Source organism: Oryctolagus cuniculus, chromosome X (genome assembly GCF_964237555.1).
Source record: "Oryctolagus cuniculus chromosome X, mOryCun1.1, whole genome shotgun sequence".
Classification (NCBI taxonomy): Eukaryota; Metazoa; Chordata; class Mammalia; order Lagomorpha; family Leporidae; genus Oryctolagus; species Oryctolagus cuniculus.
The window spans coordinates 131,754,511-131,768,816 of record NC_091453.1 but is presented as its reverse complement, the minus strand read 5'-3'; the positions used below and the strand labels follow the sequence as shown (position 1 = coordinate 131,768,816).

At 52.7% G+C, this 14,306-nt stretch overlaps 1 protein-coding gene across 3 annotated transcripts; it reads right to left on the bottom strand.

Moving 5' to 3' along the window:
- Window positions 1-2,054: 2,054 nt before the first annotated feature.
- On the bottom strand, window positions 2,055-13,885 carry ZNF275 (zinc finger protein 275). 3 transcript variants are annotated; one of them, XM_051837467.2, is made up of 6 exons: window positions 13,749-13,885; window positions 11,559-11,636; window positions 5,263-5,354; window positions 4,695-4,803; window positions 4,016-4,117; window positions 2,055-3,353 (listed from the first exon to the last, which is right to left on the bottom strand). In XM_051837467.2, exons 2-6 carry the CDS (start codon window positions 11,584-11,586, stop codon window positions 2,191-2,193), a joined length of 1,494 nt encoding a protein of 497 aa, XP_051693427.1. In that variant the 5' UTR covers window positions 11,587-11,636; window positions 13,749-13,885; the 3' UTR covers window positions 2,055-2,190. The 3 variants fall into 3 exon arrangements, with proteins under 3 accessions (XP_051693427.1, XP_051693429.1, XP_069922950.1); XM_051837469.2 differs by lacking the exons at window positions 4,695-4,803; window positions 5,263-5,354; XM_070066849.1 differs by lacking the exons at window positions 5,263-5,354; window positions 13,749-13,885 and having other exon boundaries at window positions 11,559-11,582.
- Window positions 13,886-14,306: the final 421 nt, after the last annotated feature.

The following is a 14,306-nucleotide window of genomic DNA, read 5'->3' as shown; positions in this document are numbered from 1 at the left end:
TCTGCATAGGCTATCAGAGGAGCCGTGTTGCCCTCCAAACCTCCTGGGCATGGCTGAAGTGGCCAGCTTCTACCAGCACGAGACGCTGGCTGTCAGAGGGGCCTGCAGCCTCACCAAGCTTCTGCTCTGTTGCCCCTCGCAGGGGCAGCTGCACGAAGTGACGTCAGGGTGAAATCTCGCCCTAGCTGCCCCAAACAGAAGCCAGCAGAATCACTCGCTGGGAGGACACGGTCCCTGTGATGCCAGCCAGGTGAGTCTTCCTGTGTCCGAGGAGCTATCTCTTGGGCGGATCTGTTTCTTAGTCACTGGATCCACGCCAGGCACTGCCAAGGTTCCCAGGAGGCTGAAGGATGGCCAGGCTACTGCCAGATGAAGTCTGGACCTCCCATCCATCGAGGGAGGTCAAGCTGTGCTGCTGGGGCTGTGCACGTGAGCAGTCCCAGAGGCTTCTGGCCCGTCCAGGTGGACGTATCGCTCGTGTGCCTCAGTGGCCAGGCTACATAGTCAAGTGCTGCACACAGATGCCCATGGAGTTTGCACCGTGGACGGGAATGAGCCTGCTTCTCCGGCCCATTCCCGTGCAGCCCGCCCTTTGGGTGGGCAGGGGTTTCAGGTTTTTCAGTTGTAATTAAAATTCTACAAGAAAATGTTACCTTATCACTGAAGCAACGAAAGTTACAAGTTAATGGGAAAAAAATGAATGCTTGGATATGTAAAAATCAAAATCTTGCACAACAAAAATGTAATAAAATTGCTTCAAAGAGCAAAAGTAATAAAACTAGAAAAGAGAGCATCAGAAGTGATATAGAAAGAACTGCTATATAAAGTCAATATATCCAAAGATAACTTGATAACTAGTCAAAGGAGATGAACGCACGATTGGCATGCAAGAAAATGGACATAGTGTTGACGTCATCACATGAGAAGAAAAGATGCAAACTAGTAGTCAGGAGGTTAGGGTCTGTCCCCGGTTCTGGTACTGATGAGCCACGGGATGACGGCAGCTAACTCTGGCGATGACTGCACATGACCTTCGCCGAGTGTGTGCCCCACGCCTGCAGGCACGATGGCAGTCCTCATGATACCCTTAGGAGGTAGGCACGGTGATCACCCCCATTTGATGGAGCTGGAGACGGAGGGGCTGGAGAAGTACCATCTGGGCCTTGCATGAGGCGAGGTTCTCTTCCCCCAAGGTCCATGTCACCTTGCACTTGAGTCCTTGAGATGTCCCTCTGATCAGGGGAGTACTCTCTCTACTTCGTTTTGAACAAAATAAGCTGCTTGAGGACAAGACCCGCGAGCCTGGAACAACCGCCGTTGCTGATCACACTGGATAAGTATAGGAGTCTCCGAATTGAATTGGTTCAGACAAGGATGCAAAAGACGTCCATTCAGTAATTTGTACTAGGAGTGTGGCCTCACAATTCCCAGTTTCAGATGCTTAGAAAACAAACCAGAGGCTTTTTTTAGGTCATTTGGAGAAGCACCACCTTAAGTGGCTCTGTGGTACAATTACAGGACAGATGGAATGAGACGAAAGGATCACCCGAAGGTCCTGTGAATTTGTTCAAATGGCTTGGCAGGAGACCTCTCAGGCGAGTTCCCTGCAGTGGTGGTCCCAGTGCTATCACACGAGCTCAGCTGCAGTTGTATGGATCCGTGTGGAAACTTCCCGTTCCCATGTGGGCAAAGACGGTGAGGTCCAAATACACGGGACGAGATAGAAACGGAGCGGGGGCCAAAAGGGAGTCTTTTCTCAATTAATATATTATTCTATATAATATGCGATTTACAATGTGCATGTGCGTAGAGCTAAATTAATAAATTAAGTATTAGAATACATTTGAGCATTGTTATTTACATCCCTACAAATTTAAAAATTCAAGTAGGCCCGAAACCTCGGCGGCATAGCTGGGTTTGTCCCCTATCTACAGCGTGCGTGTGCAGGTGTCTGCTCTCTCAAGTCTCGGTTTGCACACTTTGCTGGTGCTTGCTGTCAGCGAACCTCGCCACTGGAACTCACAATGGGAAAAGCTATTCTCGATGGGCACAATGGGCAACGTGTATACGTAGAAATTGCTGGTGGCAGTAATAGATTGGTTTCACCCTTTTAGACGCCAAAATACAGAAGCGCAATGAACCTTCATCTCCTTTGACCAGGCCCCGGCGCCCCGGGGGCCCCCTGGCTGCCTACTCACGGTGGCTCGGCTGGTGCTTCTGCAGCGCCGAGCGCCTCTTGAACACACGGCCGCACTCGCTGCACTCGCAGCGCCGCGCACCGCTGTGGATGCGCCGGTGGCGGCTGAGGCCGGAGCTCCTGCGGAAGGCCTTGCCGCACTTGTCGCACTCGTAGGGCTTCAGTCCGCTGTGGATGCGCCGGTGCTTGATGAGGTCGGAGGGCCCGCGGAAGGCCTTGCCGCACTCGCCGCATGCGTATGGCCGCTCGCCGCTGTGGATGCGCGCGTGCTCCAGCAGGCTGGAGCTCTGGCGAAAGGCCTTGCCGCACTGGCTGCACGCGTAGGGCTTCTCACCCGTGTGGATGCGCCGGTGCTTGGTGAGCTCGGAGCTGCGGCGGAAGAGCTTGCCGCAGTGCGGGCAGCCGTAGGGCTTGGCGCCGCTGTGGATGCGCTGGTGCTCGGCCAGGCCGCTGACGCCGCGGAAGGACTTGCCGCAGTCGTCGCAGTCGAAGGGCAGGTGGCCCGTGTGCGCCCGCTGGTGCTTGAGGAGCTCCTGGCGGTCCAGGAAATCGCGGCTGCACGCCCGGCAGGCAAACGGCTTGTCGGCGGTGTGGAGTTTCTGATGGCGGAAGAGGTGCGCATCGGCCTTGAAGGAGCGCCCGCACTCCTCGCAGTCGAGTGGCTTCTCGCGGCTGTGCACCCGCAGGTGCTGGCTCAGGCCCGCATTCTTCTTAAACCGTTTCCCGCACTCTTCGCACTCGAACGGCTTGGCCTCCCTCTCCAGCTGCTCCCTCTTGGCCACCGCATCCTCCAGGGCCCAGCTAGGGCCGGGCCGGGGCTCTGCGGCCACGTGGCTCTTCCTGTGCTCATTAAACTCGGACACCCCCCGGAAGACCTGCCCGCAATCGCCACACTCCCAGCCCTTCGCCTCGCTGTGAACTCGCTGATGCTGAACGAGCAGCACTTTGAGCCGAAACGTGTCTCCGCACTCCTTACAGGCAAAATGATGTTCTATGGGCACATCCTGAGGGCTCCCGCCCCTCCCCTCCGAGTCCCCGTTGGCTTTGACCTCAGCGCTGGGGTCACTGGCCCTTGGGGAGCTGGTGGACGCCGTTTCCTGGGGCTGGGGCTGGGCTTCCTCACCCATCGTGCAGTGCCAGGTCTCGAAGCTGCGGCCTGAAATGACGAGCACAAGTGGCTGCAGTGTTAGGGGAAGGCTCCTCCCCCTTTCCACAGGCCACCAGGAGAGCAAGGACCGCAGAGGGGGCTTGATGGCTGCACAAGCGGGAGCCATAGCATGCCCCAGGGGACCTCCCCTTCTGCTGTGGGCCAGTGCCCACGCCTCCACCTCAAAGGTCCAGGCAGGCTCCCAACCCTGACCCATCCCACCCAAGTGCTCACCTGATCCCCTCAACCCAACCCTTAACTCCCACAAGCTAGGCTGGGTGTTCCTGCAATGTCCTCACATGTCTTCAGCTTCCTTTTTCCTTAGTAAAGATTTATTTTTTGAAAAGGTAGATAGAGTGACAGAGAGGGAGGGAGAGACAGAGCAACAGAGATCCTCTGTCTGCCGGTTCATTCCCCAAATGGTCACGATGGCCAGGACTAAGACAGGTGGAAGCCAAGAGCTTGGATTCCCATCTGGGTCTCCCACGTGGGTGCAGGGGCCCAAGGACTTAGGTCATCTTCCACTGCTTTCCCAGGCCATAGCAGAGATCTGCATCAGAAGTGGAGCAGCCAGGAGCTGAATTGGCGCCCATATGGGATGCCAGCATTGCAGGCGGCAGCTTAACTACTCTGCCACAGTGCCAGCCCCTTTAGGTTTATTTTTCACTCACCAGAGTGCGTAGCACGATCTGTGTTGAGAGATGGGTCTGACGCCAACAGCACTTGCCCTTGCGCCAGCTGAGGAACCAAGGCAGGATTCAAAACAGGACCTCCTGTTGGTTGGAAATGGTAAGGGTTATGGGGGCAGCTGGAGATGCATCAGAATGGGGGAGGAACTGCACTGACCGGGACCTCTGAGCAATCATTCACACGCCTCAAATGCCTTTCCTAAGGACGGACTTCTTCTGGGAGCTGCAGGAAGGCAGGCTGTGGGTCCACCTGGGAAAGATCCCAGTGGCGTGCCAGGAGGTGACCCAAGGAAGGAGCCACACTGCCTGTTCCTTGCCAATACCCTCGGTGTCACAACTCCCAAATGTCTCCCCACCGTGATCTCCTCCAAAAATATCCCCGAGAGGTCACGTCCACAGTGAGCCCAAATCAAACAGCCATACAATTTGTGTAGCTCATGTTCTATATTATAGTGGCAGGTTTCCCTTCGTTTCTTTGCTACAAGACCGCAGGGCTCCTTTCCATGCTGTGAAGAGTCGGGGAGGTCCCTGCCATTTTGAGACGCTGGGTGTGGCATCTCTATTTCCCCAGAGCCCAGGGGTTAGGTGAGCTTGTATATGGGTGACCATGTGCCCCCACCCAACCCCTAATGGTTGGCCAGTCTGGGGAAGAGATCCTTACCCACGGAGGCCACGTTCCTGTAATATGCCAGTGTCCTCTGCTCAGGGTCAAGCCTCAACAACTCCCTTTTTGTGAGGTACCACGCCACTTCATCAACTGTCACCAAACCCTGAAAGAAGTCCCAGGGATAATCAGTCTTTGCATCAGGAGCAAAATGAGGCGGCGGTGGCGGGGGGGGGGGTTGCCAGGAAGGCCAAGGACAGAGGTGAGGGCCAGCAGTGAGAGTGTGTTGCTAAGGTGGAGGTCCAATCACAGCTCCAAGAAGTCCTGCAAAGAGAGCCTGACCAAGTGCTGGGAGCCCTGGGCCAGGGCCCTGGGTGCCCACATCGCCTCAAGGGGCCACAGTTCATTCACTTCCCTGGCCAGACACCTAGCTCCCCACTTGTAGGATGGGAGTCCCAAGGCCAGTGGGCACCTGTTCCCTGGCGGCCTCTGGGTGGGCAGGCAGGCTCAGCAGCTGGGGTTCATGGCCTGCTGAGTGTCATGTTGGGGCAGGAGGCACAGGCCGGGGCCAGACTCAGGGAGCAGTGACAGAATCCCAAGCAAGGCAAAGGGAAGCACAGCTCACCTGGGCCTCCGGCATCTCAAGAGGGACTGCCAGGACCTGGTTTCCTGGGGCTCCATCCTGGGGGAGGGCAAGACCTTGGGGAGCAGGTGGCGCTAAGGAAAGCGAAAAAAGCCGTGAGTGACAACAGCTCTGCGTCTGGGGCCCCTGGGATGTGACTGCTCATTTCCTTTTCCCTGATTTTCCTGAGCGAGTGGCAAGCCAGAGTGTGCAAAAGTGGGCTGGCAGGAACTTAATATAGGTGAGTGGCCTGAGGAGCCAAGACAAGGCAAATGGTTGGTAGCCCAGGCCCAACCCGGAGAAGACAGACACTGGCAGAGCCGATGGCCCAGAGAGCAGTACTCAGAGACAGGCTGAGCACAAGCCTTGAACAGCAAGCCTGCAGGGGCTTGGCGAGGCAGCATACCCCAGGTCAGGCCACTGGAAGGAAGAAGAGGCAGCGAAGAGCAAGAGCCAGGGTTTCCTCATCAGCAGTGAGGCCCTCAAATGCCATACCCACTGAAGAATTCAGCAGGCGAATGCCAGACACTTCTCTTACATATCCAACAAGATGAAAAGCTGAACAGAACAGCTGGAAAAACAAGCTCCAAAGAAAAGCTCTCCAATGCCCAGGTACTAAAGAAAAGGTATGAACGAAATGCACAAGTTACCTTTTCCTTCCAAATTGTAAAACGTGTGAAATAATTTCAGATCCTACCGCAGACATCTATGTCTCATGGGCCTCCCACTTCACACAGCTCCTGTTCTGATGGCAACTCAATTCAATTCAAGCCATAATTGAATGAAAAGAAAGCATTTTTGCACTAGCTCAAGGGCTACAAAAACCCAGACACTCCAGAATGCCTTTTATATAAAATTAAAGATGTTATGTTAAAAGGGATGGGCAGAAACAGACTTAATATCCTGTCATAAACAAGTGGAAAACTAGAGAAAATATAAGTGAGACAATAGTTCTCAGACACTGGACAGCAGAAAGCACAAGATAATGATCCTGGAGAGAATACGAATAAATGGGGTGAGCCTTATCATCACCCTGGAGGCAATTTCCAGATAGAGCCCATGGGGGGGGGGACCAAATGGAGCTCAGTGGCTTCATCAAGTTGAGGAGATGCAGACCAGCATTCAGGGTGGTGCTGGAAGTAGCCAAGCAATGTTCCAGGGACGAGTGAGCTAGGCAGCAAAAAGGAGCTTCAGAAAAATCTGCGTATGAGTCTGCTTGAGTGTTTCCCAAGTACTAAGCGCTGCATGTACCAGTGGAAACCCCAGAAGGCTGAGGAAGAATGACCAGGAGGGGTTGGCACTGGGACACACTGGGTTAAGCTGCCATCTGCAATGCTGGCATCTCATTTTGGAGCACCAGTTTTAGTCCCAGTTGTTCTGTTTTCAATTCAGCTCCCTGCTAATGCACCTGGAAAAGCAGTGGAAGATGGCCCAAGTGCTTGGGATCCTAATCCTGCACTCACGTGGAAGACCCAGATGGAGCTACAAGCTCATAGTTACAGCCTGGCACAGCTCCGGCCATTGTAGCCATTTGGAGGGTGACTCAGTGGAGAGAAAATCAACCTCTCTCTCTCTCATCACTTGCTTTTGTCCTCCACCTCTGTCTCTTGTCACTATACTTTTCAAGTACTTAAATAAAAAGATCTTTAGGGACTGGCACTGTGGCACAGCGGGTAAAGCTGCAGCCTACAGTGCTGGCATCCTATATAGGCACTGTTCCGGTTCTAGTCCTGCCTACTCCTCTTCTGATCCAGCTCTCTGCTATGGCCTGGGAAAGCAGTAGAAGATGGCCCAAGTGCTTGGGCCCCTGCACCTGCATGGGAGACCTGGAAGAAGCTCCTGGCTTTGGATCAGCACAGCTTTGGCTGTTGTGGCCATCTGGGGAATAGACCAGTGGATGGAAGACCTCTCTCTCTCTCTGCCTCTCCTCTCTCTGTGTAAACTCTGACTTTCAAGTAAATAAATACATCTTTTTAAAAAAAGATCTTTAAAAAAATAAAATGGGCAGATAGCTGCAAGGTAAACAACTTCCAGAATACACAAAAAGTAGACAGATGTTCAAGGTCCTCTGTGATAACCTGGGACACTCAGAGAGAACCCAGAGAGGCCACACCTTACTCCAGAGAGAAAAACAGCTTTACAAAGCAAACAGTACGTCAGTGACCTGTAGATAATAGGAAGTGGTCTGACATCCACGTAACTCAAACCTGAGAATGTGAGAAGGGGTAGAAGGATAAAAAATGTGGCTAAGAAATAATAGCTGGATAAATTTCCAAAATTGAGCAGAGCTATAAACTCACAGATCCAAGAAGCTAAACCACATCCTAGTAAAACTTAAAAAGATATGTCACAGTCTGGGTGCTGAAAACTAGTGACAAAGAAAAAAAGCCTCAAACTAGCCAAGAAAAAATGCTGCATAGAGAGGAACAAAAATCAGAGCAGCTACTGATTCATTATCAGAAAGCAATAAATGACTTTTACAATATTTATTTATTTGAAAGGAAGCAAGAGTGGGTTAAGTAGAGAGACTGAGAGAGAGAGAGAGAGAGACTGAGAGCACTTCCACCCACTGGTTCACTCCCTAGATGGCCACAGTGGAAGGAAGATGACACCATAGGGGAACCTGGATGTGCACAAAGGCATGGAGAATATATAAATATGCGGGAAAATAGAAAACTCTTGCCCTCCTCGTTTTTAATGTTGTGCTATGTATGAGAAACTTTAAATATAAAAATACAGGTTAAAAGTAAAGGTATGCAAAATAGACTATAACCCACAGGAGGAGTAGAAGTAATTCTAGTACAAGACAAAGGTGGTGATGGTGGGAGAGAATGATGAAGTTTGGCTCGGAGCTCAGAAGCCACTACTGCAGAGGGCCAGAACTCAGAGCGGGTAAAAAAGCCAGTCAGCATGCAGGCAATGCAGGATGCTGCACTGCAGATTACAAAAATGGGAATCCTTTATGCCCTTCATGGAAGATATAGGCAGCCCTAATGACTCTTGACTGAAAGCCCAAAGCGGGCAAGGGAAGGGGAGATGATGGCTAAGTACATATTTGCTTTTTAAGAGAAAAAAGGAGAAAATTGAGCATGCCTTGTGGCTAGAATAAGCACCCTGTGTACAACGTGGGACCACGCTGGGGGATGGTCAAGGTCTAGAAGGTCCTGCTTTCTGTTCCAGTAACACGCATTTTAGTAACCAAGCCGAATTCTGATGCTACCAGCGAAGAACAACAATTTAAACAGATTTTGGAAGACTGGTTAATAAAGATGGTCAGTGTGCAAGAGGACAGGCCGAGGCCAAGGAGATAACAGGGTGTGGCCCTTGAGGTTGGGTCAGAGCACCAGTACTTCCTAGGATGCCCACTCAGCCAGGGCAAGCGGGGGGCGGGGGGCAAGGGGGGAAGGGCTGGTGGGACTCTCTGGGCAGTCACCTAAGGCTGGTGGGCAGAAAGCACAGAGGCAGGACCAAGGTGTTGCCGCTTCCTGCGCTCCTCCCCCCAGAGTCTCTACACTGTAGACAGGTGTGGGCTGAGGGCATCATTTGGTCAAAAAGTCTACCCAAGCCCTTATCCCATCTTTAACAGGTTGTCTGCATGTGCGTCAATTCCACTGTTACTGCCCAAAGAATACATCTGGTGTCTACTTTGACTCTCACGTCCAATGCAAAGTGACCTGCTCATGAATCACTTACACAGTTCACTTCCGGTTGTCGTTGATGTCTGGCTGCCCAGGGGAACAGAGAGAGGCACATTGTGTATTCGCCCTCTGAGAAGGTCACCTGTGACAGGCCTCTTCTCAGCTGTCCTCTGGCCAGTGACCTAAGACCTTCACAACCCCCACCGGCAAGGCCTTGGCCCAATTGTACATTCTGTGCCTCACCTCTTTGTCCCTCCAGCCAGAAACAATGGCTTTCATTCAGTTCTAGACAGGCCAAGGCTGTGGCCCTTGCGACCTGTGTACCTGCCAAGAATACCGTACCTGTGGCTTATCACAGGCAACGCCTTCTAAGAATTTAGGCCTCAAGTCAAACGTCACCTCTTCAAAACATCCTCACTCCCCAAGCCCATCGCACTTTGTTCAACTAAAATCTGCTTTTCTTTTCCTGCTCATCCTAAAACCCCCACAGCTCTGGAGCCCACTGGGCCTGTGATAAATTATAGGGCTCCTGACTCAATGTGCATGGGGAGTACTGTGTTAAATGGAGCAAACTTCCACTTAGCAAGCACTGACTATGCATATTGGGCACTGTGTGTCTCCCTTCACATAATTTAATTATTGCAACCTACGGTTATTACCGCCTCAATTTCACAGAGAGAGAGAGAAAAAAAACCCTATGCATCCAAGAAGTTAAGGAACTTTTTTCAGGTCCAGCTCTCAAGATTTGAGACTTTTAAAACCACAGCAGGAAAGAGAGAACTAATACATTCCCCCATACAGCAGGCCCGAAGCAGGAGACGGGCTCGCAGGGAGCATTCGGGGATTGCCGTGAAGTCCTCCCGTAAGCATGCCACACAAATCCTCCTGTGGCAGCACACACACACGCCTGCTGTCATTCTCTCTCACACACATGAGCACGGTTCTTCCGAGCCACCCATGTTTCACCAAGCAGATCCTCCTGAAGTGTTCTGTTTAACTGAGTGAAGCCTGCAGAAGTGTTTTTGTTTAATTAGCATGATTAATTGTTCAAATCCAGGAGCCACAACCCTCAAATAAATTGTTATTATCCTTTGCCAGGTAGCAACAGGAGTGGTTCTTCCTGTACCAGCTGACCTGGGGCATTTAGCTTGAGAGCACCCACAATAACAGACACACAGAGATAATTTAGAAGGTGCTCATAAAAATGGGAGGAAGAAAGCAATTCCTGCTTTCACAAAGTGAAGCTCAACTGTGTACGACTAACCAAGTATATCAGGTAAAAAGCTTCAGGAGAAGCAAAGGGGTATCATCAAAATGTAATAGAAGTTAATGCCCACTGCAGTTCAAAATAAAATTATCATCAGTGCTGGAGACAACCAGAGCATTTAGAATTGATCACATTGCACAACTGTTCCACTTTAAAGTGGTGAAGCTACACCGGAAAAGAAGCTGGATGCTGGGACAAAATGGACAAATGCAGGTGTCCACTTGCCTTCCCAAAGTGGATGTTGGAGCATCAAGGTCAAAGCAATTCCAGACAGAACATGAGAACAATTGTAGTGCACCCGACGGACGCTGAGGGCAATGCTGCCCTTGAACCTGAGGCACTTTCACTCATGACAGAAAAGCACACTGTAAATCTTGGAAAACGGAAGCTGGGAGAAATACTATGGGACAACAAATCTCGGACCCTTAATGGTAAGCGTGTTACCCTGCTTCTTGCAATGAGACCTGGAGACAACTGTGAAAGACTATAAACTCCCAGAGAACAAAGGCCTTGTCAAAGTCAACTGTGCGTTCCGAACAGCAGGTGACCTAGCTAAGCACCATGTATGTTGCAGCTGTTTGACAAACATCTGCTGCTGGAATACATGGCAAACAGTAATGTCAACATTAACCTACTGCCTGACGATTTGGAAAAGTATGCTTTCTGAAACAGCACAGCTCATGTGAATGAATAAATCTTCCTGCTCCATGCTTTAGATTACAATGTAAGGTTTAGCCAGCTTATTTAAATCAGAAACACTAAGAGACCCAACCTAATCAATTCATTTTACCTGAACAAACAAAATCAAGAGTGGAATTCAACAGCAACAAAAACCAACATGCTGACTGATTAGGTGTTATGTGGTGGCCTTTGAGTGCAGGACCCCTGAGGATGTCTGGCTCTAGTAAAAATGGTTCTGAGTGTAATAGATCAGGCTTCACCTGACCCCACCAAACAAACAGCCAAGCAACTTCCCCTGGTAGGTGCCATTGTTTCCCGGGTGGTGGAGGAAGGGGAAAGGCAGCAAGGCCGCGCAAACACTCATCTAGCTTCCAGAAGCTTCCAAGGGGTGCCAGAAACATCTGGACTCCTACAAGCATCTCAATAAGGTCCTGTAGCAGAATACCCCAGCCTCGAAGCATGAGCTCATCCGGAAGACAACAGGTGGCTTGTGCGCCAGAGCAAATATGGCTATCTTGTCTCCCCTGCTCTGCGGGAGAAAAGTGCCTCTGGATACAGACAGCTCAGCAACACTTGTGTACATGGAATTGCTAAGTGCTTCTGCAACCACAGCAGCAATGCCTCTCGCCCTCTTGTACCGCACCCGTGAGGCCTTCTAACAGCACGGCCAGCTTGAAGGCCAACAGACATGGTCTGTAAATACCCAGACTTACCCAAAAGAGACACAGAGGGATGACTCATTGTGCTTCAGAGCAAGTCTGGAGCAATCTGTCCGTCAGGGAAGGTCCCACCTGTTGGATTGAAATAATTCGGGTGAACAGAAGCAAACTCATGCACACCTTCCTGGAGCCCGCGCTCAACTGCAGAAGACTGAAGACACTCCGCTGACATCCCCGACTCCACAGCCAGGCCAGAGCCCACCCACAACTGCGGAGCTGAGCCCCTGGGCCACAGTAGAAACTGGCCTCTACGTCCCCTCACCCTGTCAGGCCCTGGGCAGCAGTGCAGGCCCCCCTCGGGCCAACCCTGTATGGTGCAAGCAGGCTGACACGCGAAGTAACAGAATCCTAAAGGGCCAAAAGACAGGGTGTCTCACCAGGAAAGTCTGTTTCTCTGGGGATATTTGTGTCTGTGTGTGTCTTTTTCTGCGTGCGTGGGTGGGAAGGCATCTGTTTCCTCTCTCACTCTGCCTGGGCACCTGTCTCTCTCTGTTTAGGTTTCCATCTTCTTTCCCTTCTATAAAAAGCCAGAAGGTAGACCAGAAGGGGATTCTGTAGTGTTTGTTGTACTTCACTGAAGAAAGGTTTATGTTCCCATTTCCCCAAGAAGACGCACAGCATCTTACTAAAAATCAAAATAAATTGTTAAGTATAGCTTTGTTTAGGTTACTCTGCCTAGATAGAAACAGCACATAATCGAGATGTGGGGTGAGGATGCTACACACACCCCAAGGAGCCCAGGCAGGTTACAGAAAGGGCTGGACCACTGGCATAGAAATCTCATTTGGAGTTCACTAGCAACTCAAGTGGCAGAGTAACAGGTCTGACTGGGCCAGGGAATCTGCATTCATCAGCTAGCACTCTAGCAGATTCCGATGCAGAGCTACACTTCCTTAACACCAGGCCCGGAGGCTCGCTCATCTCGAGCCCTCCTCAGACACGATTCTTGCTCGCCTGCCCTGAGCCTTCCACAGTGGGAACCCACTCTTCTCTGGTCTGTGCTGATGCTCAGACTTCTGGGAAGAGAACTCGGGGTCCCTCACAGACCCAAGCCTGGAGATCAGGGATCAACAGGGTTCTAATATACACGCACTCACGGTTTTGCAGAAGGCACTGAACTGTGCCAGACAGCGGGCAAGTTGTTTCTAAGTAGAGGCCCAGAGTGGGGCTGGGGGAGGGTTGAGACAGCAATCCCATCTGAAATGCCGGGGCAAAATGCCGGGGCTGAGCTTGGAAAGAAAAGGTTTCACTGACCAAGGAGACAGAGGGGCTGCTGGCCTGGCCCGGCCAAGGCTGGCTGGAGGGTGTCAGTTGGAACAGGGTGGGACCTCCAGGAAGAGAGCCAGCAATTGGAGGGGGGTGTGTGTGTGTTTGAAAGGGACCATGGGCTTTGGGCAGCAGGCGACTGGTGGGTGTGTGTGTGAGTGTGTGTGTGGAAAAAGACATGCAATTAATCACCCAAATATAGACTGGAGAAGCCAGCAAAGAAGTTGGGGGGTATACTCTAACGGGAGAGGTGGCCCCCAGGAGGGTGAGAGCAAAAGCACTGTTCAGAGGGCCTTCAGCTCTTTCCTCCCAGCAAGCATTGCCCCTTCCCTCTACCCCATCCCCCCTGCTCTTGCGCTCTAGGTTCCCATGCCCCCTGCCAAGATGAGGCTGGACCCCCATCCAAATGGAAAGGAGGGGCTTCCTCAGCAGGAACCATCCCCAGCCCATCCACCCAGCTCCTTGGACTGCGGAAAAGTCTTAACCACCGCCCCCTCCCCCAGAGCTCCCTTTCCCCGTTGGCCTCCGTGGCTCTTGGGCCGTGCAGGAGGAGGGTGGTTCTCTCTCTGATCGTGACCGGTTCCCATCCCCTAGCATCCCCGAAAGAAAAGCTTAGGCCTCGGAACATCCGCGATTCCCGCCCTTGACCGCCGACCCCCACCCGCGGCAGGAAGGCCTTCTGGGCCTTGGCGTACCCGCCATCCGAACCCGTCCCCTTCTCTGGCCAGCCTCAAGGCCAAGCAGCTCCCTACCGGCCGAGACGCCCCGCACCACCGCACATTCTCGCGCGTCCCCCTGCACATCCTTCCTGCAGCCCCGCACACTCAGGCCCGCACATCCTTCCGCTGGCTGCACGATCACCTCCGCCCAGCACACTCTCGCGTCCCTGGCACATCCTCCCGCAGCCCGCTAGCTCACCCAGGCCTGCGGGCGGCCCACGCGCGATGCTCGGCGGAGCTGCGCTAACGCGGCCCAGCCAGGCCCGGCGTGGCAGGAAGCGCCACGGAGCAGACCGCGCGGGGCCGAACCCAGGAGCCCGGCAGCGCACGTTTCCGGAGCCGCGGGCGCCGCCTGGGGTACAGAAGGAGCGAGGCCCCGCCCCGCCCTCGGCCCCGCCCTGTCCGTCGACCTCGATTGGCCCGGAGAGGGGGCGGGGCGTAGAAGGGGCGGAGTTGGGGGTGTGGTTGGGTGGAGGGGGCCGGAGAGGCGGGTCTGGCGAGACCGTGGGGGGAGCGGCCTTTCCTGGATGGAGGGCTAAAGAGTGGGATGAATGCAGGAAGGAATGAAAGAGGGAATGAGCGAACAAACTGAGCAGCAGACGAAGAAGGAAACGGAACGAAGAAATGGAAAGGCCCCTTCTCCTTGGGTACTTTTAGGGTGGGGTGGGTGCAGGGATCAAGAATGCAGCCCTGGGCAAAAACAGATCTCATCCCTGACCTAAGAGGCCACACGTTTGATGCCTTAGAGCTCTCGTCA